At 41.4% G+C, this 24,008-nt stretch overlaps 1 protein-coding gene across 2 annotated transcripts in view; it reads right to left on the bottom strand.

Moving 5' to 3' along the window:
• The window catches only part of LOC128825689 (S-adenosyl-L-methionine-dependent tRNA 4-demethylwyosine synthase TYW1-like), a 132,767-nt gene that overhangs the window by 87,921 nt on the left and 20,838 nt on the right, over window positions 1–24,008 (bottom strand). For both annotated transcript variants that reach the window (XM_054008410.1, XM_054008411.1), the window contains exons 9-11: window positions 23,246–23,372; window positions 7,233–7,285; window positions 3,703–3,821 (exon numbers count right to left, since the gene is read on the bottom strand). In XM_054008410.1, coding sequence (XP_053864385.1) covers window positions 3,703–3,821; window positions 7,233–7,285; window positions 23,246–23,372 — 299 coding nt within the window. The remainder of the gene's footprint in view (window positions 1–3,702; window positions 3,822–7,232; window positions 7,286–23,245; window positions 23,373–24,008) is intronic.

Below are 24,008 nucleotides of genomic sequence, written 5' to 3'. Positions count from 1 at the left end.
TGGGTTTTAGACACTCAGCCAAAGGATATAATCAAATCAGGTTTGCTTAGTGATCTCCTAAGTAATCATGACAGAATACGCACGGTGTCGGAAAACTCAGTCAGTACGCTTCCTCTCACTGATTAAAAGATTTGGTCACTTAGATTTTTCCATTTAGACAATTAAGCTGAAGAGACAGGACAAATACAGTGGACAGATTGAGAACAATAATGGATGGTGACAATTATTATTTTTTTTTTTTTTTGTAAAGTGAATTATTAGTTTGGGATATTTATGTATTATAATAATTAAAGGTTAATTCCTGTTCCCATTGCCAACTCTACTCACTTTACTAAGACATGAATAAGCCCTTAAAGAACAGGCATATTATCCCTTGAGCCCTGTGAAGAGACTACAGTATTAGCATATGACGACAATGTGTACACTGCGCTTAGAAAATCCTGGGCCAAGTTTAATTTTGCCTGTCTCTGAACGGAAGTAGTATTGAAGACTGAGCACCCCTAATTGCTTCCTTTCACGAATGCTGGGCATTATATCTACACAAGGCACAATGCTTCCACAGATGATGGAGTGAGCCAAACCACGCTTAAAAAAAAAAAAAAAAAAAAAAAAACACTAAAGCTGCAGAGTTTAACGTACCAAAGGCCGAGCCATGGCCACACTCAAGCATATGGCCTTTAGGACGATGAGCATCACAACCAATGCTAGCCAGCGCCCACACTGAGTGAAGACATTGCCAGGGGAGCCGGGTGGGGAAAGAGGCTCCTTGTGCCTTTTCCCCACCTGCACTGGGACAGCCATCATTTAACTCTATGGGTATGTCTATACTGTATAAAAACAAAAAACCTGCAGCAGCAAGTCTCAGAGCCCAGGTCAATTGGCTCAGGCTTGTGCTACGGGGCTAACAATAGCAATGTAGACGTTCAGGCTCGGGCTGGAGCCTGTGCTCTGAAACCCAGTGAGGGGGGAGTGTGTAGAGCTAGCTGACAGGGCCAGTCAGGATGGAAATACATATTACAAATATTTTACTAGCATTGGATCAAAAACCATTGCCACATGAGTCTCCAACAGCACAAATGGTAACTGTGATGGGTTACCCTGCACTCTGGGGTGCCACCTGATGTACTGGAGTACCACTGAGCCTGCCTGTTCCACCAGTCGGTGCTCCCTGTTACCACAGTATCTGAGTATCTCACAACCTGGAACGTATCTATCCCCACAGTAGCCCTATGAGGCAGGGCAACACCATTATCCCCATTTTATAGATGGGGAACTGAGGCACAAAGACTAAGTGACTTGCTCTAGGTCACACAGGGACTCTGTGGTGCAGTAGGGAATTAAACCTGGTCTTCTTTAGGCCAGTGACCTAATCACTGGACTACCTAGGCTGTACCTAGCTTCTCCAAAAAACTGGTCAGAACGAGGTAGGGACGACCCTAGATCACTGAAATTTGCTACACATCTGTTTTTCACATCTGTATCCGTGTTTTTAACTGCACCTGACAGCTGAAGAGACACTCCTCTTGTTCATACCGAAGAGCTTACTAATTAGACCCATTTCACCCAAAGCAAATAAACTAGAATGTTTTTCAGCATAGTCCTCTAGAAAGTGATTTCCTTGCACTCCGTTTGTCACCATTAGTAAAATCTGTTTTTCAGCATTACTATTCATTAGTGCTACTCCATTTCCAGCATTAATTTAAAAAGTGACAAATGGCCTCCACAGAGCTATGAGTTAGAGTCATATATCAGGTTTCACACTTGGTGATTTATCCCAATTATCATACTTTCAAATTTACTCTTCCTTGGCGTCTCTGATTCAGCCCCATACTTCAAGACACAGAATCCTGCTGATAGAAAATACTGTAGTTGAGTTGTTTTGGAGGGGAACGGTATTAAATTTTCTGTAATAGAACACGAGGTACCAAAAAGCTCCGTTTGGGTGGTTTTATTGCTTTCTATTTTACGTTTATGTTACGCCCCATCTGTGTTGGGATTGGGTACACAATTACACACACACGTCAAAATCGCTCCTAATGGCACAGTTACCATTGCAAAATTAACTGCATCATTACAAACTGAAGTCTTGAAAAGAGAAAAAAGAAAAACCACATTTTGTTTCCTAGCTACAGAACAGTTATGACATACTGTAGAATAGAGTGGGAAAATAACACCCATTAACTATGCCATATGAAACTCATGGTGTCCTTTTAGACCATGAGGTGTGGAGAGCCTATTTAGGATTACAGTACCAATTAAGGCTCAAGTGTTGATTTAAATAGGATGGCCAGTACAGAACGCTTGAACTTAGCATTTACATAGTAGTAATCTTCAAAGTCCTTTTCAAAATATCAATTGGTCTGCACTGGGACTGTTATTTAAAATACTTTTACTCTTAAATTTGCAGACTATCAAAATAGGGGGAGCAACTGACACTCAGGGGAATGCAGCTGTTTTCACAGGATGATCTTGAGAGGTCCAGCACACTGGCAGAATATGAAAATGAATGGTGTCTATGTGCTCTTGGGGAGAAATAATACCCAAGCTAAGTACAGTTTGAACGGTATTGAATTAGTTAATGGGATAGAAGAAGAAAGAACAGTTGAGAAGTTGAAATAACTTTCATCTACTCCCATTCATCACATTTTCACTTCAGTGTTTTTATTTATACTGAGGGTTACATTCTTTCCCATCAGGCCTACCTGGTTCCTCTCTACTCAGGCAAAAAAATTCCTGCTGAATACTATGAAATTTTTGCCTGAGTAAGGAGTGCTAGTTCAGGTATTATCTTAAATTTCAGCTCTCGACAAAGCTCACACCCCTCAAGACACTATTAACAAGACCATCCATCTTGTGATGGGTACTTAGGCACATACACACACACACACACACGGTTCATACAATATAGAACATATGAACACATTTATTTAATCCTTCTGGGACCCTGCACCATGTGGAAGCTGACTTATTTTTTTTTCAACTGAATCAGGTCCCAAGATGGCGTATTAGTGGTTGGTATTTTTTCCAGTGGACTTAACATTGCAAGAAAAAACTAGCTGCATAGTAAAGCACAGCATGTTCAGTCTCTTGGCTAGCTCCTTTATAGCCTAAATGTCATCTTTCCAGATGAAAAATGCTTTGGAAACTCAAAGATGCTTTTGAAATTGTTCCCACTCTCACTATCGAAACAGTAAGAACATACACTGAATTAATCCTTCCACCAAATTCTCAGGCACTATAAAAGGATCTTTTTAAAATGTCTTTTAAAAATGTCATACAAATGGATTAAAAATTAAAGAGGGCTATTAAACCAAATTTATCATATTAATATTTTCTTACTCTGGATGCAAAATTTAGCAGCCTTTGGTAATGAAATATCTTAAACTTAAAAACCTCCCATTTGCAATTGTAATAAGAAGGGCATTGAGGTACTGTCCCTGCAACTGGATCTCCACATGCGAGCACATGTCCACTTGCAAGATCAAGGCTGTGTGTTACTAAGTGCGTGTACACAGCACTCAGCAGGCTGTCAGCACGCAACAAATCAGATTTAATTTTTTGAAGGACTGTTTGGGGTTTTTTTTAATAGGTATGCTGAGTTTACAGAATTGCAAGCAGGTCTTTCTCTCATGCTAAGAATCCAGGAGGAGATTATAAACACACCAATTAATGCACCAAAGTAAATCATCATCAGTACTTTACCTCCAGCAAAACACACATTTGTTTGCACAAGCCAGGCTTGGTGTGGTCTCCATGCAGCGGTGACTTTCAATGCCATAAAAGGTGTGTTTGTAGCAGCCTCCTCTACCTCGCAGCATCGACTAGAAACAGGAAAAAAAAAAGGCACATAGAAGTTTAACACACCGTTTGCAACCAAATGATGCAAAAAGCAAAATATTCTAGAAAAACAAAATTTGACAACTCCAGCCATATTTCAGCTTCTTTCATAGAAAGAAATAAGACAATGGCTCAAACTTAATTCTTACTCCCATTATACAGGAGATCAAACGAGATTATCACAATGGTTCCTTCTGGCTTTACAACCTAGGAATGTATGAAAATTCCAATGGAACTGACTTCACTAGAGACTTATACCTGTGACTAATTAGCTCAGTAACCTGAATACCAATAAGGCTGCTTAAATTAAGCTTCCTTTTGCCAAAGAATCTACATCAGAGTCAATGCATTGGAATGGCGATTAAGTCCCCGATGCTGTATTAACGGCAATACAGCAACACTCAAACATCTTTACAGGCATTTCTTTAAGTTTTGCATCATTTTTGTTTTTAATGCTGTCATATCAAATGCTGTATGGTTATTTGTTCCCCTAACAGATCTTCACTTTCAATCATCAGCCACTTTGATTTTCAAATCCATCCACGGACAGATTCCACAAGCCAGGTTAACTGAATGCAGTAGGTCACAATAATGACAGATAAAGTCTATTTGAGAAAATTTATGACAAGCAGATCAGTGTACAGCAGCTTATGTATGTGCCTATATAAAAAGTTTACATCAGTGCTGGAAAATTCATGACTCTCCTTTACAGGAAGGAAACAAACAAAGCTGGCGCTTAAACATTTTTTCTTAAATAGTATCATGTACCATATCTGTTGTTAAAACTTTTAGCCTTATAAAAACACTCACTATCAATAAGCAACAGGTTACGCCACTTAGCTGTACATTTAAGGTAACTTTCTTGTAAAAAGTTACTACAAATAGTAATAAAAATCAATTTAAAGGTTGCCTTATTAAACATCCACTTGTTTTAATTCTCCTGAAAAACTGCTTCTTTCTCAATCCCAATCTAAATACACCTCTACCCCGATATAACACAACCCGATATAACACGAATTCGGATATAACGCGGTAAAGCAACGCTCCGGGGGGGACAGGGCTGCGCACTCCGGTGGATCAAAGCAAGTTTGATATAACGTGGTTTCACCTATAACGCGGTAAGATTTTTTGGCTCCCGAGGACAGCGTTCTATTGGGGTAGAGGTGTAATACAAACCCTCTTTTATGCCAAGAGTCTGTTCCAGGAGGATTGCATTATCTCCTTAAGCCTGGGTTTTCAGCGTCTATCCAGGGTTCTCAAACTGGGGGTCGTGAGCTGTCATCCTCCACCCCCACCCCCACTTCATCTCCAGCATTTATATTAGTGTTAAATATTTTTTAAAATGTGTTTTTAAATTTATATGCGGGGGTCACATTCAGAGGCTTGCTGTGTGAAAGGGGTCCCTGTGAGGACCCCTGTTCCCTTAGGAATTTGCAGTCTATTTAGAATGTATGTTGCTTGGGTCAGAGACTTTTTTTTTTTTTTTTTTGCACAACACATCAGATAAACAACAATAAATGAGACAGGATCGCTATCACTATCAAGAGGGAAAGAGGAATATAATGGATTAACTTTTAAACCAAACCCTTTTAATCAAAAAGCCCCAGTGATCCAGATTAAAATGTCATCCTCTCAGAGAAAAAGAAAATACAGCTAACGCCTAACCATTACAGTATAATTATGCACTAAGTGATTTAAAAAAAAAGGGGGGGGGTTAAAAAAGGTGATTGTGCCCTCTGCCTCCAAACAGGTGTTAAATTACTATTTGTATTATTGTAGCACCTAGGAGTCCTTGGACCCCTTGCTTGGTGCTGTACAGAACAGTGCAGAACAAAAACACAGTCCCTGCCCAATGCCATATGTATGGATTTTAGAAGATGCACATCATCTAAGACAGCCAGATAGTGCAGATGGATATTCTGAGATGCCCAGAAGTACAAATTTTTCGTACCTGCCAATTCTTTTCTGTAATATGGCAAAGCATAAATACATCTAATCAGTTAAGATGGCACTGTACAGATTGTTTTCATTAATAAACCTTAGGCCTACTTCTGCTTTCCACTGGTTTAAATTAGATCTACTAAAATCAATTAAGATACCAGTCTGAAACTGGCAACTTAGGCCAGATCCACACCACACACTTTGGGATAACTATGTAGTGCTCCCATCCATTCCCAAATTGTACTTCAATACTTTTTAATGGGTTTTATGTAATATTGCTTGAAGCGATGGCACTTTAAAACAAATCAGTTCTCTATTCTTCGCTCTCATTTGCAGCACTGACAAAGTCAGACAACTTTTTCTTTAAGTATATTGCTGCCTGCTAGTATGTTAAAAACCACAGAAGGAACGTTTTTAAAAGTAATTTTACAGCCCACTTTTTTCAATCAATGCAGTGGTCACCAAAAGCATTAGCAGGATCAATATGCCTTACAAAACATTCATGACAGTACGGCAGGGTGTGCTTTAAACCATTCACAGGTGCAGATATTGTGATGTGACACGTCTCCATCAGGCATTTCAGTAAAAGCTAGATTCAGCCACCCATGTTGGCAATCATCATTCAAAGAGTTCTTTTCAAAACAGACTACGCCAAAAACAGAGAGACCAGGGAATTTATCACTGCCATGACTCCAGAATTACAGATGTGTCAGCACGTTCAGTAAAAGTGCTTAATCCCAGAGTTTATAATTCTGAGAATGTTTTAGTAAAATATATGCTGAATCTGCAAAACTCATAACATTCTCGGTTTTTCCACTGAGGGGAGAGAGCAGACCCTTTAGATCAGTCACAAAACATAGGCTCATAGGGCTTAAAGGAGGGGCAGGGCAATATTGTACAATTCAACTTTCAGAATCTAACACACTAGTAAAGTTATTTTACTCCTTAGAAATAAAATCCAGCTTATTGATTGACAAATGCTGAAAATCCAAGGACAAGGCAGTACAACCACAGAAAACCAGAAACATCAGTTAAAGGACAAACTGGTCTCAATACCCTGCTAAAGCTAGGTGAGTTTTACGATGGAATGTATCGTCTTTGCTTTAGAAGACCTTGCATCTGTGATGAAAGCAATCTCCCCAACATTCCCAATTATTTTTCATGCTATATATTACTGCAGACAGGAGCTACAACAACAACAGGAATAAACTGCAGAAAATGAGACTACTAGAGAGTGGCTCCAATGTCTTTGCCTAAATCATATTTCCACTCTTCACAGCAGGGATTTAATAAATCAAAATGCAAAGCGACAACATTATAGACAGCTTAAGGTTTGGTTACAGGTAATTATTTGCAAATGGTTATTTTGGACAGAGAAGGGTCACACCTGATTTAGGTCTCTAGATGTTTGTTTCTGTTAGTTTTGCAAAACCTTAAAAAAAATAAAAAGGTACCTTTGTCCACCGACAAAGCTTCACACCGGAATGGCTTCCAATCAATTTGTAACCTGCACAGAAAAGAGGGAAGGGTTAGTTCAATTGATTTTAAGCTGCAGTAATTGGCACACAAAATTAATCTAGTCTCAGAGCATTAACATCTCCCCTCCCCGCTAGCCACCCCTAAAAATTAAAAGTATTCAGATGGTGGATGTGACACGATACTAGAGCTTGTCTACATGGAGAGCTAATGAGCTGCAAGCCAGAGTGTGATGTGCAGCACCACTAACTTGCTGCGCACTAACTCGTCACGTGGCCCCCGCTACAAAGTGCTCTACAGAACTTTTAGTACACCGTAGTGATGTCCACGCAGCAAACTAGTGCTTGGTGAGCTAGTGTGCTGGAGAGTCACACCTTGTCTACGTAAAGAGTTAGTGTGTGGCAAGTCAAGCCCTAAGTTAACATGGTGGAGAAACTTCACACACACACACGCATCAGCAATTCCCTGCATTAGAGTTATTTCATTGATAGCATCGGCCTTGTTTTATTCTCGCGAGCCCAGATCTCAGAGGGAAAGCCACATGCCACTCAAAACTGACTCCACCTCATTCAGGATGGCGGCTGATTGTTTACAGATGATATATTTATATTGCCCAGTCTCCCTCTGATGAAGAGGGTGGCCCCAACATGGGGCCGTGTAACACAGTGGCAGACTCTAGGACAAAGCACAGTGACAAAGGGTCTGTGCTGAGGCATCTGGTACTTAGGCACATTGTAACTATGGCAAAATCACAGCAGCAAACAAGTCAGTTAGCTCCAAACCAGCCATACAGAGGATGGAATCTCTCTCAGGGGCAAAAGGAAATAGGGTCTGGAACACAAGGGGTCTTCAGGAATAATCCTGGGAACAGCCAAACCTGGAGGAGGAAAGCTTAGGCAAAAGGGAGTGAATCTGGACTATCTGCATGGTGCAAAGTCCAGGTGCTTATAGGTTTCTAGGGTAGGGTTAAAGGGTATAAAGCAGACGTCAACGTAGGAAAGACCCTTCAGTCTCATAATGCATCATCTAGCCCTTCAGAAAGGTGCAGGAAACAAAAAGCACAGGTTATACCCAGAACAAGACTTATCACACCTCTGCTCACCTCTTCCAGAAGCTTCTCCCACACTAGTGTCTCTGCCCAGTTCTGGAGGGAGCACCTTAGGAGAACAATTGTTCCACCTTCATGCCCTTTCAACGTAGACTCAAGAGTACCAGCAAATGGCCTATGTGAAATGATATTTGTTCACTAAAACGGGGCAGAGACCAACCCAGGGCCTCACGTAGGCCGCTAAATAGCCAGTGTATGTCATTCTCCAAACTGGCCAGACCTTAAACTAGGGGCCTAGCAGTGACTCTTCCCCTGGACAAGGAAAGGGGATCTTCTTCAGCAAGGTTGACAGACCAAGGAGAATCATAGCCAGCTCTCCTCAGCCCACTCGTGCTGCAACAGTGATAAGAGTCGGAAATGGAAAGGAGAATGATGGGCTTGGAATGGAGAGAAGCAGGAAGGAAACCTCGGGATTTTAAACTGGACTCAAGATATTGTGGGCCAGATTCTCAGCTGGTGTAAATTGGGGTAACTCCATTGTCTTTAGTGGAGTTATGCTGATTTACACCAGCGACAACTCCAACCCTATATTCTGAAGATAATGTAAATTTGACATCACAACAGTACTGACACATCTCTTCAAATTCATTGGGATGTGGGGATTAATTAGATGTTCATTAAGCTCTAAGCACTATTACCCTAAATAGTCTACATTAAGTTTTTTTCCTCTTTGAAAAAAAAAATACTTAGATACCCAAATGTCTGTAAGATTTAAATTCACTAAGAAATGGGCACAAAGATAAGTGGGATTCAGAAAGCCCACTTGCATAACTCAGACCAGATGCAGAGCTCTTTACTAATCAATGCAGACTGGAACCCACAGACCCAAAGGTTTACCTCAGCTAGCTAGTTTTTCTTGGTTAATTCCAGCAGATGTTTATGATGTTTATTCTTTTAAGGCAAATAAAAGTTTATGAATCAAGTCCTCCTTCCTGCCCAGAAGCATGAGCTAGATATAAAATTCCATTCGGCACAAGGAACCAATCACTGCCACCCACAGCGAATCAAAGAGCAGAATTAGTGTGTTTATTTTATGTTCTTCACTTGTGAAGTTATCATGCACATCTCATTGCAACCAGGCTCAGGGTGATGCTCCATCCTGATTTACACACCCCTGCAGCCCCAATGAAGTCAGTGCAGAATTAAAATGAGAGTAAGAATCTCAGGCAGATGTACCAGCTACAAATAAAGCAGCATGACAAACTGCAAGCACAGAAGGAGGCTGTGCAACTATTTTATCCACTGAGCATATTCAGCACTCAACAGGCTATTCGTGTTCATAGGTATTGAGCACCCTTCACCTCCTACTGAAGTCAAAGGGAGTAGAGAGCCCTCAGCACTTCAAAGGACTAGCCGAAAGCAAGTTACGTAGGCAGAAGTTACACTAAAATTAATTCTGATGGACAATGAACTATTGGCTGTCAAAAATCCTATGGGCCAGAATGAATGACTTCAATGGAGAGAGACTGTGCCTACCCCAAAGAGCTTACAGTGGACAAATTGGAGAAAGTTCAGAGAAGAGCAACAAAAATGATTAAAGGTCTAGAAAACATGACCTTTGAGGGAAGATTGAAAAAATTGGGTTTAGACTGGAGAAGAGAAGAATGAGGGGGGACATAACAGTCTTCAAGTACATAAAAGGCTGTTACAAGGAGGAGGAAGAAAAATTATTCTCTAACCTCTGAGGATAGGACAAGCAGCAATGGGCTTAAATTGCAGCAAGGGAGGTCTAGGTTGTACATTAGGAAAAAAATCCTGTCAGGGTGGTCAAGCACTGGAATAAATTGCCTAGGGAGGTTGTGTAATCTGTCACTGGAGATTTTTTAAGAGCAGGTTAGACAAACACCTGTCAGTGATGGTCTAGATCAGGGGTCCCCAACATGGCGCCCGCTGGGGCATCCATGTGCACCCGCCTACTGGCCGCCGGAAAAGCAGCCACTGAAATGCGGCAATGTCAAGAAGCGCTGCCGCCAAAATGCCGCCGAATTTCGGTGGCGACACCTCTTGACGTTGCCGCTTCATGGCGGCTGCTTGTCCAGCGGCCACGGTCTTCAGCGGGTAGTCATCCGGCGCCCGCCCCATGGAAAAGGTTGGTCTAGATAATACTTAGTCCTGGTGGACTGGACTAGACGACCTCTCGAGGTCCCTTCCAGTCCTATCATTCTATGATTCTATGAATGGAGCTATGCCATTTTACACCTGCTGAGGGTCTGTCCCCATCTTTTTTGGAAATTACACATTTTACCAATGTATTTGGGGATCTATGTAGCCCCCAATCAACATTTAAAATGTGGGATTTATTTTCACCAAAACTACATAGAGAGTTTAGAGCCAGAAGGGACCAGATCACCTACTCTGACCTCCTGTACATCACAGGCCACCACCATCACCCAGCACCCGCACGCTAAACCCAACAACCGAAATTAGACCAAAGTATTACACCCCTCAGGAGACTGTTATGCGCCACAAACAGGAAATAGCAGGGGCCAGATGTGCACCAGAGCCCAAGGCCCCCGCAATGGCAGGGAAATGATTAAGTGAGATATGCTCAGATAATCCTGGCAACTGGCTCACACCCACATGCTGCAGAGGAAGGCAAAAAAAACCCAAGCCATATGAGGCATGGGAGCCTGGTCTAGTGGATAGGGCACTTAACTGGAAGTCAGGAGACTTGGAATTTATCCCTGTGCCACTTCTTCCCCTTCTGTCCTGAGTCTGTCTTGACTATTTAGGCTGTGAGCATTTTGGGGTAAGGACTACCTCTTGTTAGGTTTCTATAATGCCTACCACAGTGGGGCCCTGATTTCAACTGGTGCCTTTAGGTGCTACTGTAATTCATTTTTATTATTTGTCTGAGTAGAACTAACTGCACGTCTTCTTCCTCCCTTCCAAGAAGGTTCCGTTGACCACAATTGTAGCTCATGTCACTCGACAGAGCTCCCATGCCCTATTTTTTTTTTTAAAACAACATTTTACCCATTCATCGGGTGCCCTTTGCAGCCCCCCATCGACAGTTTTAGGAGAGATTTATTTTCTCCAAGACTACAGCACTGCATGTCAGTAAGACAGTCTCAATATTATCACTTAAAATAAAAATTATTATATTAAAGTTTTACTGAAAATAAAACCCACCTGCCCAAATCCTCTGTTGACCAGTTCAGGGTAATGAAAAAATTAGATCAATCTTAAGAGATGTTGAGACCCTGGGATCCTGAACCTACAAGGTTTATTTCCCTTGAGAAAGGGCCACTCACACCAAATTCACTATGTTGAGCACCTGCAAACCTCCAATAAAGGCAATGGGGATTGCACATGCTCAGCACCTCCTAAGATTTTGCTCAGCATTTAAGAGGGGCTGAAGCTCTCAACTTTAGCGATGAAAAGTGTCTGACTCACCTAGTTGGCCTGTGCCAGGAATTATACTACTGGAAGAAATAGCACAGAGATCTGCAGAAGGGCTTAAAAGCAATTTATGTAGCGGGTAAGCAAAGCTCTTCACCTGCTGTGTTGACTGTGTGGAAAGTTTGGTGACAATTACCCACTCAGCCATCCTAGTAGTTTCAAGGACTATTAAGTAATGGCGAAGTCCTAAGCCAAATGAAACCCATCCCCATGCAGGTTAGTGGCTAAAGTTTAACAGCTCAGTATGGCTATTTTAACGAATAAAACCATTCCTCCAATTTCTCTAAAACCCATTTATTTATCTCCCATTTGGTCTACCAATACCGGCAGCAAGCCAGCTTAAGTAACACAGAAGAAAGGAGCACAAAGGACTGTGCATACTCATGATTAAACTATACAAGATACGGTAGCATTTTTTGTGGGTGCAAAGGAGACAAAATCAAAATGAGGCTCTTCTCTCTCTCGTTATGTTGTGTGTCTGCTACCTGAACCATACATAATGAACCCTTCAGTAGCCTAGGCCAGGACACCTTTTCCATCAGCTGTGCCAGGTCACCTTCACTGTTATACTTCTTTGGTTCTGTGGTAACTCTATTGATCTTCTTTCCTATTTGCTATGCTTACAATGGCCGTCTCAATTAAATCCAGCTACTGGTCCCATCTAAAAGCACTCAGGGCAAGCCTGTGCATAGATATTCCCAAGGACATTCTGAACATATTCAACTCTCTTTGCTAGTAGTTTTAAGGTGCTAGCAAAGAAATTTCAAGTTTCACATCTGCCCAAGACACTTATAATGAGATACAGGCTTAAGCTGAAAATTTAGCTTCAATATACTCCAAATAAAAAAATGCTTTCCGGACAGCACTCTCTCTAATCACAACTAGATGGATTTATGATCACATCACTGCTCAAAAGAAGTACTCATCAACACATCTTTAATGACCAAATATTCATGTAAGTCAAGCCCATGAAATACCTTTAACATCATAAGCAGCATCATAATGAAATCAACAAAAAAAATTTTACTGAAAGCACAAGGACTTCAAAACTGGGACTTTGTACCAAGTGAGCCTTCTCTAGCTGATGAATTCTGAAAAAACTAGAGCTTGCCAAATAGTGAATTTCAGTAATCAAGCCTGAGTGTTATAAAAGACATGAATTATAGCCTGCAGGTCAGCTTTTGAGAGAAATGAGTGTCCTCTGGCTATAATATTACGGGGATAAAAAGAACATTTGGTAATGATCTGTTCTGACTGCCAGACTTTAAAAGAAGAGACAGAAGCTACGTTACAGCTGTCAAGCAGCAGGATGTACACAGTGAAAAAATTTAACCACAAGTCAGACCCAAGTTGCACCATTTTTATCAAGTGATTTAAAAAAAAAACCCACAACATAAAATCACTGTTTGGTATCCATACAGGGATCACATCCTATGTTCTCCGCCACTGAGAATTCATCACCAGTGAAAGGATAGAGTGTGTTCTCCATTACAACAGCATGTCATCCATGGGAACTGAAAACATCTCCAGGAAACTCAGATGTTCAGGCCTTGTCTCCACTAGGAAGTTTTGCCACTTTAACTATACTGGTATAATTAAAAAGGCAAAACCCTCTTACTGCGGATGCAGTTATACTGGTATGAGTGCGAGTGCTTACCCCGGTATAAGCTTATAGTTCGGTAAGTGAAGTAAACTATACACCAGTATGAGGTACCTTTGTATCAGTATAACTGTATCCACACTGGAAGTTGTACTGTTAACTGTATCAGTACAAATTAACACCCCTAATCAATATAGTTATACAACTATCTAGTGCAGACCAGCCCTAAGTAGCACAGAAACGTAGGGAACACCACAATGGAGGGTCATTGCACTATCAAAAAATTGTTTTGCCAACAATTGAAAGATGTAGGACTGTAAAATTAAGGATTTAACCATGACAGACTGAGCTAAATAAGCAATTGAAATCACCAGGAGGTGCAAGAGCAAAAAATTAGCCACGCTCCCCAATAAGGAAGAAGTCATTGCAAGCTCTGGTGAAAGCAAATTCGATGCAACATTGAACTTGAAAATCAGACAAATTCAGAGAGCTGCTGTGAACAGGGGATAATAAACATTCAATATATTTGTCTGGTTGTATTAAGCAGTCTCCTTAAATAAACACTCTGGTTTGAAGTGACTGCTGCCTGTTAAACCTGACACTCATCAGGAGACTGTTCACAGGAATAAAGTCTCCCATTTGCTCCCACAATGCAAAAGTGGAGTGCAAAAGGGTTGCAATAAGGTCACTAATACAGTAGTAATTAACCCCAACATTAAGGATTATCATGAAGGCCATAATGCAATTTCTTTGCTTGATCTACCACACAACAGGGATACTTGGCAAAGATTACTTGGCAGAGAAACCGGGAGCAGGTGGGAAAGAGACCACAAAACTCACAAAGGCTAAAAGAAAACTACTGGAATTAAATTAGTATTTAATGCAAAAATATGAAGAGTATCTGGTAGCTGGACAGGTTGGCCAGTCATATTGGTGGATATTAAACTATAAACACACACTGGATTTTGTTCTGAGCTCTGACCAGTGTCTCATGTCTGAGGGGTGAAGGGGGGAAATCAATCAACACAACCAATACGAGGCCTAGTTTTCACAACATCATTTTTAAAGCATTTTGGGGGTAAAAGTACTTTAAAAATAGGCTTGTGGGGTAGGAAGCTTTCAGGGCCTGATCCTGAAATATTTTCTTACGAGTAGTGCAATTAACAGAGTGACTCCCAATGAGAGTGCTTATGTGACAAAGGGTTGCAGGACTGGACCCTGACTGCGAAACAATTGCAGCTTAATACTTGTGATTCTTTGCCTCCCAACTGAGCTACTAAAGTATTGCTTTGAGCACCTAACGTCTTCTGTGACTACCAAAAACTTATTTTTGCATTTTCAACATGTTGAAAAAACCTGCTATGACTAATAAATACAAGCTCTCAAGCCATGTGCATTAGATACAAGCAAACATATGTACCTAGATGTCAGAAAACTGAGACTGGGAAATTGACAATGATGAACTGCCAGTAGCTGCAACAAACTCCAGCCTCAACCTTAATTTACTGACCATAAAATACTTGGCAAATTTTTAAAATTTCAGTGTCCAATATGATACTATTTTTCATTTTAATCAAAGCAGAGATCCATCTTTATATTACAAAATTGCCAAACTAGCGGAGCATATAAAACCACCGATGTATCAGAGCACCATTTCCTATCAAAGTGTCTGCTTGACAAATACACCGCCACAAATACCACTTCAGTGTTTTAATCTACATTAAACTAGTGCTGAAAAAACCTCATGCTTTATGCAGGTATAGACAGAACAAAGTGGTAAGCAGAGCCACCCACAGAGCTGCTGCAAATGTTCTTGTCACTAACAAAGTAATGTCGACTGAATGTCCAGTATTTGGGTCGAATGAAGGAACTTGCCCTGCAACTATCACAAGATATTACCCAGTAATATTCCTGAAACACACCAGCAAGAGGAACGCCAATATGATTTTACATACAATAAAGCAAACACAACTTCAGGAGGAAACAGAGATAAGAGGTCAAGTGAGGAATCTTTTGATTACTGCAGGAAGTTTAATTTTCCATCCTTTTTGTAAAATTAGCTCTCCAGCCCCCACCCATAAAAGACTGATGTGATCACTAGTTGTTTGCAGTGGTGTCGTAGCTGTGTTAGGCCACATCTACACTAGCGAGCTTTCAGCGATACAGCTGTACCACTGTAAGACTGCTCTCGTAGCCGCTCTATGCCAGCAGAATACAGCTCTCCTGTCGACATAAAAAACCCCACCTCCACAAGCAGCCGTAGCTATGTTGATGGGAGAAGCTCTCCCACCAACATAACACTGTCCACACTGGCACTTCTGTCGGAATAACTTATGTCACTTGGGGGGGAGGGGGTTCAGACTCCTGAGCAACAAGTTATACGGATATAAGTGGTAGTGTTGACATGGCCTTAGTCCCAGGACATTAGAGAGAAAAGGTGGGTGAGGTCCTTTTATTGGACCAATTTCTGTTGGTGAGAGAAGCAACCTTTCAAGCTTACAGAGAGCTCTTCTTCAGGTCTGGGAAAAGTACTCCCAGTATCACAGCTAAATCAATGGTGGAAAGGATAGTTTAGCATGAGTAGTTAACTCATATTCTAAGGGACCGTTCAAGATGAAGTGGCCTGTTAACATCCCTGCAGTCATAGGACCAAAAAAAAAGAGTGGGGTGGGGGGATTAGCGGGTTACACATTGTTGTAATAAGCCATAAATCCAATATCTTTATTAAGACCCTGATTTTTCGTGTCTAGCAAAGTTATAAATTTAAGCTCCCCGGCTCATCTTTTGCAGCTCTTGTGCAGGTTCCCTTTGAGGATGAGGACTGAGAAGGCAGAAGGCAGTGTTTGCCCAAGGGTGATGTGATACAGTGACCATTGATAACAGGAGCTGGCGTATATGTATCATTCTATTAATGAAAACTCACCCTTACCTGAACCTCTAGGTGCACTAATAAATAATACCACTTAGCTATTACATAGTGCTTTTCATCAGTAAATCTCAAAGCACTTTACAAAAGGAGGTCAGTATCATTATCCCCATTTTACAGATGGGGAAACTGAAGCATGAAGAGATATGCGCAGCATGATGGAAACTTCAGAGTATATTCTCCATGTACACTTGTGTGTCAGTTTCACTGGCTGCTAGAGACCAAGTTGTTGTTTTTTTAAAGGATCTCTTTCCTCCAGCTGTAATTTTATGAACTGGGCACATTTATTCATATGCCTAGGACTTTTTTCAATTTCTAAAAAAAAAAAAACAAAAAAAAAAAACCCACACCCCTCCTATTGTCTGGACAGACAGCATTATGAAGAATGCAGAGAGAATTTTATCCTTGCCTGTCTGTATGTCTTCAACCTATATTTTGTCTAAACCTAACAGGCCACATGACTTCAAAACCTCCCCCCCCAGTAAGTCCCGTCCCCTTTCAAAAAAACCTGGAAAAACAGATATACCTAAAATAGAAATAGAAAGAGTCCATTTCTTCTCCCCACCAGTTTTACATTTGTAACTTCATCGACTTACACTGACGTAGGCAAAAGGTTAATCAGGCCCACAGAATCTCGATTATTACTACTTTCTGTGCCATTAATCAGGTATCAGAGGGGTAGCCGTGTTAGTCTGGATCTGTAAAAAGTGACAAAGAGTCCTATGGCACCTTATAGACTAACAGACGTATTGGAGCATAAGCTTTCGTGGGTGAATTCACCCACAAAAGCTTATGCTCCAATACGTCTGTTAGTCTATAAGGTGCCATAGGACTCTTTGTCGCTTTGTGCCACAAATGCTATGCATCTAGACTAGCAAATGAAGATCAGCCACTTCTCCATGAGCTCTTGGCAGCTCCCACACCATGACCCTGCTTAGCCTCCGTAACTCCTGCTCTTAGGGTGTTATTTCTTTAACTTTATATTCCATATTTATTGAAACATACACAAATTCTCTAAGTAAATTTCACAGATTTAGAGCCTCATCTTTTAAAACCACTGCATTCTTGTGCTTACAGGCACTTGAGTGAAAATTATTTTATTTTAGTTGTTTTCACAACTCACGGTTAATATTTCCAAGGCAAACATTTGAATTCTATTGTTCTATAGCATACATTTCAGTGGCTGCACTGTTGTTACCAATACATAACCCAGCCGGAAGACTGCTAGCACCCCCTGGAGTTCAAGGGCTTTATTTTCATCTTGATGCACAGGGATTTACACATGTATTATCCCCAAGTCTGAAAGATGAAAATATAACCTTAAGTATACAACCCATGCAGGGGTACATCATGTTTCTTAAGACAATCAGTGACAGTGCCTATGCAGAATGCAGCATCACTTTCACAGCACATTTAGCCTTTATGGCCAGAAGTTTCAAAAAGGGCTCAGCACCCATAATCAAGCTCAGATTTTCAACGGAGCTCAGAATATTGGGTGTTGAACCCTTTTGAAAATCTGGCCATCTGAATCAACAATGGGAGCTCCTGGGTACTTTTAAAAGTCTGGCCTCAACTCTACACGCTGAGCATTTGGAAAATGGACCCTGAGCAATTCCTGACGTCAATGCCTGCATGTCCCACACACGCTGAAAATCTTAGATCAAAACACTTTACATTGACATCCTAATGGGACGAGAGAGCACCAAAGACGTTACAGGACTGAAATAACCCCTGCTATTTCTGATACTGTATTCTCTCCTACTATTGCTTTCCCTTGGATTTCTCTTCTACCGAGGCCCATTATATAAGAAACCAATTTTCTATAATGTGATGATTCTTTGACATTAGAGAACAGGATGAGAGAAAGTACACGCACTATTGCAATGGATATTCCCGATCACTTGGCATTTCCATTACCATTCAGCTAACAAACAGGAAATTAAGGTTATAATTAAATGCAACATCATCAAGGCTGAGAAATCAAGCCCCATGAAACTGAGGACATTCTGGACATTATTAAGGCTGAAAATTCTGCTCTCTTTTACACTGGTGTAAACACAAAACAATTCCATTCGACTTCAGCAAAGTTGTTCCAGCCAACAGAAGAATTTGGCCCAGTTTGCTTTGTAAGTATATAAGGAACATTACCTCAGCCACATGGTACTAAATATATACTGTGCAATATACCGTATACACACACACACACGTATAAAATGTATATATACTGTAAAATACACATGGATAATTACCCAGGCAGCTAGCCCACGCTAAAGCCAATGCTTCCGCAGCTTCTTTGCGCAGGCCCCAAGCTAGCTAGATTAAAGCTAACTCAGGTATATCTACACAAGCTGCAATCACATCCCATGACTGAAATGTAGACATGCCCCAAGTTAACGGAGACATGGAAGAAGCCTTATTTGGAGTCCCCCCCCCCCCCCCCACACTTGGGTTCTCAGCCTTATTATTTTTTTGCATTTATATTCCCGCTTGTTTAAGGTTCTCTTTACTGTGCTCTTCTTAAGCACCGTAATACTGTAGCTATAGTCCTCAATATGGACTTCAAAATTGGCACTGTGGGAGGATCATGTTTATTGATACAGAAATTACTTGGAGACAAGTCTACTTACTAGACAAATGATGATTTTTCTAATTCCAAGCCCTCACCCTGGGATCTGCATGTCAAGATGGGTTCATTTTGACTTGTCTATCACCAATAATAAGTATTCTGCAAATCATAAAGAAGTTCAAATCCCATGAATGATTCATTAACCAGAACAGAATACAGCTTCCTATGCCACAGCTGATTTTATACAGCTAGCAGGATGGTGTAAAAGTTTACCACATTTTTTGCATTAGTAAAATAAGCAGACCTGACCTGGATTACACACAAGGAACAGATATGTTGATTCAGAATGGACTTACTTTAACAGTCACTCTCTTCTGATCATAACCATAATTTAAGGGTGCCTCTAAAGCTAAAGCCACACTTAAATTTGCCTCCTAATCTGAATTCAGCCTCCAACACTTATAAGTCATTAGAGGTAAGCTTTTCTACACACAAAAATTCATCTTAAGACCAAGCATACCAAGTTTCAGCCAAGAAGGAACTGTTTTGAAAAACTATAAGCAACTCAAGGAGTTAGAATATAAGCCATGTCTCATCTCTAGCTAAATACTGTTTGCTCTGGCAAACAAAGTAATATCAATGGTTGATTTCTATTTTCAGTTCATTTCCTGTCTGCCTAAATAGATGAAATCTACTATAACATGAACACTGCAAAGTAATATCACTGTAAACATAACACCCACAGTCAAATACTTGAAATAGACTCATTGCTAAGACTCTCTCTTTCTCTCTCAAGTTATATTTGTTACTTGGAAGTACTGAACAGCTTACCGTGCATATGAACTTTATGCAAGATTTAACACTGAAGAGGGAGAGGGAATTAACATCTCCTAACTATACAAAATTGACTATAGCTTTTTATAGAAGGAAACTATTGAAGAATGCCCTTATTAAACTAATCAGTAAATACACAGCTACAAGCGCCTACTACCCTGTACAACAGGGATGGGCAAACTACGGCTCGGGGGCCGTATCCGGCCATTCAGACTTTTTAATCCGGCCCTCGAGTTCCCGTCGGTGAGTGGGGTTGTGGACTTGCCCTACTCCAGCACTCCAGCCAGGGAGCGGTAGGGGGCTTGCCCCACTCCACACGTGCCATGGCTCTGCACGGCTCCCAGAAGCAGCAGCATGTCTCCCCTCTGGCTCCCGCATGTGCTGTCCCCACCCCAAGCACCGTCCCCGCAGCTCCCATTGGTCAGGAACCATGGCCAGTGGGAGCTGCTTGAGGTAAGCACCACCTGGAGCCTGCACCCCGACCCCCTTCTGTGCCCCAACCCCGTGCCCCAGCCCTGATCCCTCTCCCACCCTCCTAACACCTTGGCCCAGCCCAGAGCACCCTCCTGTACCCTCAGCCCCACCCCAGAGCCCGCACCCCCAGCTAAAGCCCTCACCTCCCTCCCTGCACCCCAACCCATACCCTGCACTCCTCATTTCTGGCCCCACCCCAGAGCCTGCACCCCCTCCCACACCCCAACCCCAATTTCATGAGCATTCATGGCCCGCCATACAATTTCCATACTCAGATGTGGCTCTCGGGCCAAAAAGTTTACCCACCCCTGCTGTACAACCCGAGTGTAACGGTTCATTTAACTGGTGGAAAATCCATGGTGCTAAACTGGTGCTAAAATAAAGCCCAGTTGTTCAATCGATATTCAAGTCACCTAGACCAAGCAAGATAAATTTGCCTGAAGGTGAATAAAAATAAATGAATGATCCTTAAGATTGTCTAAAGAGACAAAAGCAAATTCGTGTACTGCAACTCAATTTTAAAGGAGCAGTTTCATTCTGAATCACTAGCACTGATTTTTACCTCTTTTGATCTAATTATGCCCTCAGGGATAACATTGAAAAGAAAGTGAAGTTTAACCCATAGCAACCAGTAACTGCTAAATAAATTAGATGATCTTTTGAATCCTCTGCCCTTTTTTTTTTTTAAACCACCATGTAAATATGTCTATATAGTCTGATCTCCGGAAGAATGTTTGTTTTGACATGTGAAAACAGAAGGAAGGCAAATTAAACCCCTATAGAGCAGGCTGCTCTGATGCTAGTTTTTGTGAATATAGTGTACTCTGTGCACAGTGGAAAAGTGTTGCACTGAGAGGTTTTAATTTAACAGAAATGGGCATGCTAAAATTAACTCTTTGGAGACTGCAGGTTTATTCATCCAGCTGTGATTGCTGGCATGTTCCAGAAAGGAAATGTAAATCACACATGTACCTAAAAAAAAAAAAATGCAATCTGCCAACAGGAAAGTGAATTCTTCCAATTTTCCCTGAAGGTCTCAAATGATGAAATTTCTCAGGTAGATCTGCCCTGGTGTTTAAAACTTGATTTGTGGAAAAGTGGGCTCTGGGTGCAGTTTTGATCGTCTAACTGAATGTTTTTTTATGTAACACCAAATAAATAGATATCTCGTCAGAGCCACACCACCAAAGCAAATTAAAGGCAATTGGAAAAGTGAAGCTGCCTGAATCATTGCTGTCACTTTGCTTCGCCCTTCCTGAAGACATAATGCAGCCTCACAATTGGGCAGGGCACTGCAATGCAAACATAGGGCCCTATCCCACAAGATGCTGATCGTCCTCAGCTCCCCTGGCAGTTGATGGCCCCCAGCATGTCAAAGGGCCAGGGCCATAAGCAGCATTTATAATCACTTCCTATCATCAAAGTGTTTCACCAACTGAAAGACAGTAAAAGCCTCTCCCCTCACGTCCATGTGGCAGCAGAGCAAGATTCCTCCTTAGGACTCCGCAGATCACTTAGCGGGGTACCAGCTGCCATGCTGCCTAGCACATCGGGGTCAATCTTCCAACCCGGGGAACAGTCAGAACCCAAATTCCCAGGCAGCTACTGCACGTGCTACTATCTCCAATAGATGCTACTGCTTTGCATACCATCCATCCCTTTTCACATTCCCTTTCCACCCTACGCATCTACCAGCATCCCTGCTCCTAAGACAGGATTTGACCTTAAAGTTAGACAGGGGAAGCACTCAAAAGTGCACCACATATTCAACTACTTTGCAGCAGTTTACACTGCATTTCTCACCGAAATTATGACCTTTGGCAACAAAGGCAAAAAAGACTTAAGCAACCTGGACGTGTGGGAGACACTTCAGGCTTCCAAAGGTGTCAGCAAGTAGCAAGACAGGTACCCACATGGAGGCACTACAGGTTAGTGGCCAAGTTTTGCAGCACTTTATTTCTTACGAGGCCTTTGCTAGATTCTTTTATTCTAACTCTGAGTTTTATTAATTTCCCATTTCTTTTACATCTGGTCTAAGTTAAACCACACCACAACATGTGACAAGACTGGATGGCTGGGACAGGGAGTTGGGTCACCTTCAGGTGACCAGGTCAAAGAAGCTAGATCAAGTTGTCAGTGACTGAAAATGTTACAGAAAGTGAACTTGTTTCAAACAGCTGTGGCCTGTCTCAGTCCAGCTATTAAGTTCGATATCCGTATCACAACAGATACCCTTTTTCGGAAGCTTCAGGAGAGGATCTAATGCGTGAATGGGCATGAAAACTAAACTCCCCTCTCATCTTTAGAGCTGAAGACCAAACTACTCTCTCATACGCCCTTGGGCTACATTGCAGAGCATTGTGCTGCCTTTGCCCAAGCTGTACCTGTTCTGGGGATTTTGGTCTGCAGAGCTGTAAATCTGGCATTTTTCATGCATTCTCGCATACATGTTTTTTAAAATAATGGCCTTAAGTCCATTAACATTGTTCTGTATGGTTCTTGAGAGAAGTCATTATCTAGTTTTCCTCCAGTGGACCATTCAGATTCATTTGAAGGAATTTATCTTTGGGAAATGAATTTCAGCACTGAAATCAGAGTATGAAACTGAGAAGAAAGTACTGGACTAAAATATTAGAAGTGAGGCCAATTTTCAAATGCCCTTCAAAAGCCCTCTCTTTTGGGAGCTGGATATGCACCAGGGTGTTTTCTCCCCAAAACATTAACAAACTGGCTCACAAAGAAAATTGATGCCCTCTAGACTCCAAAATTCCTGTTCCGTCACTACTGTTTATGACTTCAAGAGCTGCCGTGCCCAATTAAGGATTTTAGGTCTGGACTGCTTGGTTTCAGTAATTTCACTAGTGTCCGAACTTTGCGGCAGGAGGATGACACCTACAAAAAGACCGTCCCATAGCTATTATGTAGGCATCATGGAACCCACCATAAACAAAAGGCATACAATAGCTCAATCCTTTCTTTGTCATCCTTACATTGCACCCTTTCTGATAAAAATCTATACACACAAACTTTTTGAAGCCTGATCCAGAATCTGGTCTGCACACCATCTTTATGGACCCTCACCTTGTTTTGTAAGTGCATCTCTAAGACCTGGAGTGATCATCTCCCTCCTTTCACTCTCCTCATTTTTCCCACTGCTCTGCTGAGATGGACCTGTCCTGCCAGCTTCTTCCTCAAGTTCACATTCTTTCTGTTAAAAGAGAATTAATTACAATCATTTAGCTGAATATGCAATATTTAGACATAGGAATATTCCTAGCAACCTCAAATCACAGCTATTAAACCGGATAACAATTCTGGCACACCAAGATGAACCTGGCACTCATGCAATTCGTTTGTTAAAAGCTGATCGTCCATTATTCCACTCCACCTCTTCGTCATGCTGTCCAAAACACTTAACTACCTGGATTTACAAAGGAGTCTAATGGAGTTTGGCATCTAAATCCCATAGAAAGTCAATGGGATTTGGGAACCTAATTCCCATAAATTCCTTTGAAAATCCCCAGCCATAGTGACTTTCATCTCCAAGTGCTTTACAACTGATCCGTATGTGCAGGGATCACTTCTCCCTGCCAAGTTTCAGAGTAACAGCCGTGTTAGTCTGTATCCGCAAAAAGAAGAACAGGAGTACTTGTGGCACCTTAGAGACTAACAAATTTATTAGAGCATAAGCTTTCGTGGATTACAGCCCACTTCTTCGGATGCATATAGAATGGAACATATAATGAGGAGATATATATACACACATACAGAGAGCATAAACAGGTGGGAGTTGTCTTACCAACTCTGAGAGGCCAATTAATTAAGAGAAAAAAAAAAAAAAACT

This window comes from Malaclemys terrapin, chromosome 18 (assembly GCF_027887155.1).
Source record: "Malaclemys terrapin pileata isolate rMalTer1 chromosome 18, rMalTer1.hap1, whole genome shotgun sequence".
NCBI classification, from domain to species: domain Eukaryota; kingdom Metazoa; phylum Chordata; order Testudines; family Emydidae; genus Malaclemys; species Malaclemys terrapin.
The sequence above is the reverse complement of the archived record's forward strand: the minus strand, read 5'-3'. Positions and strand labels throughout refer to the sequence as shown.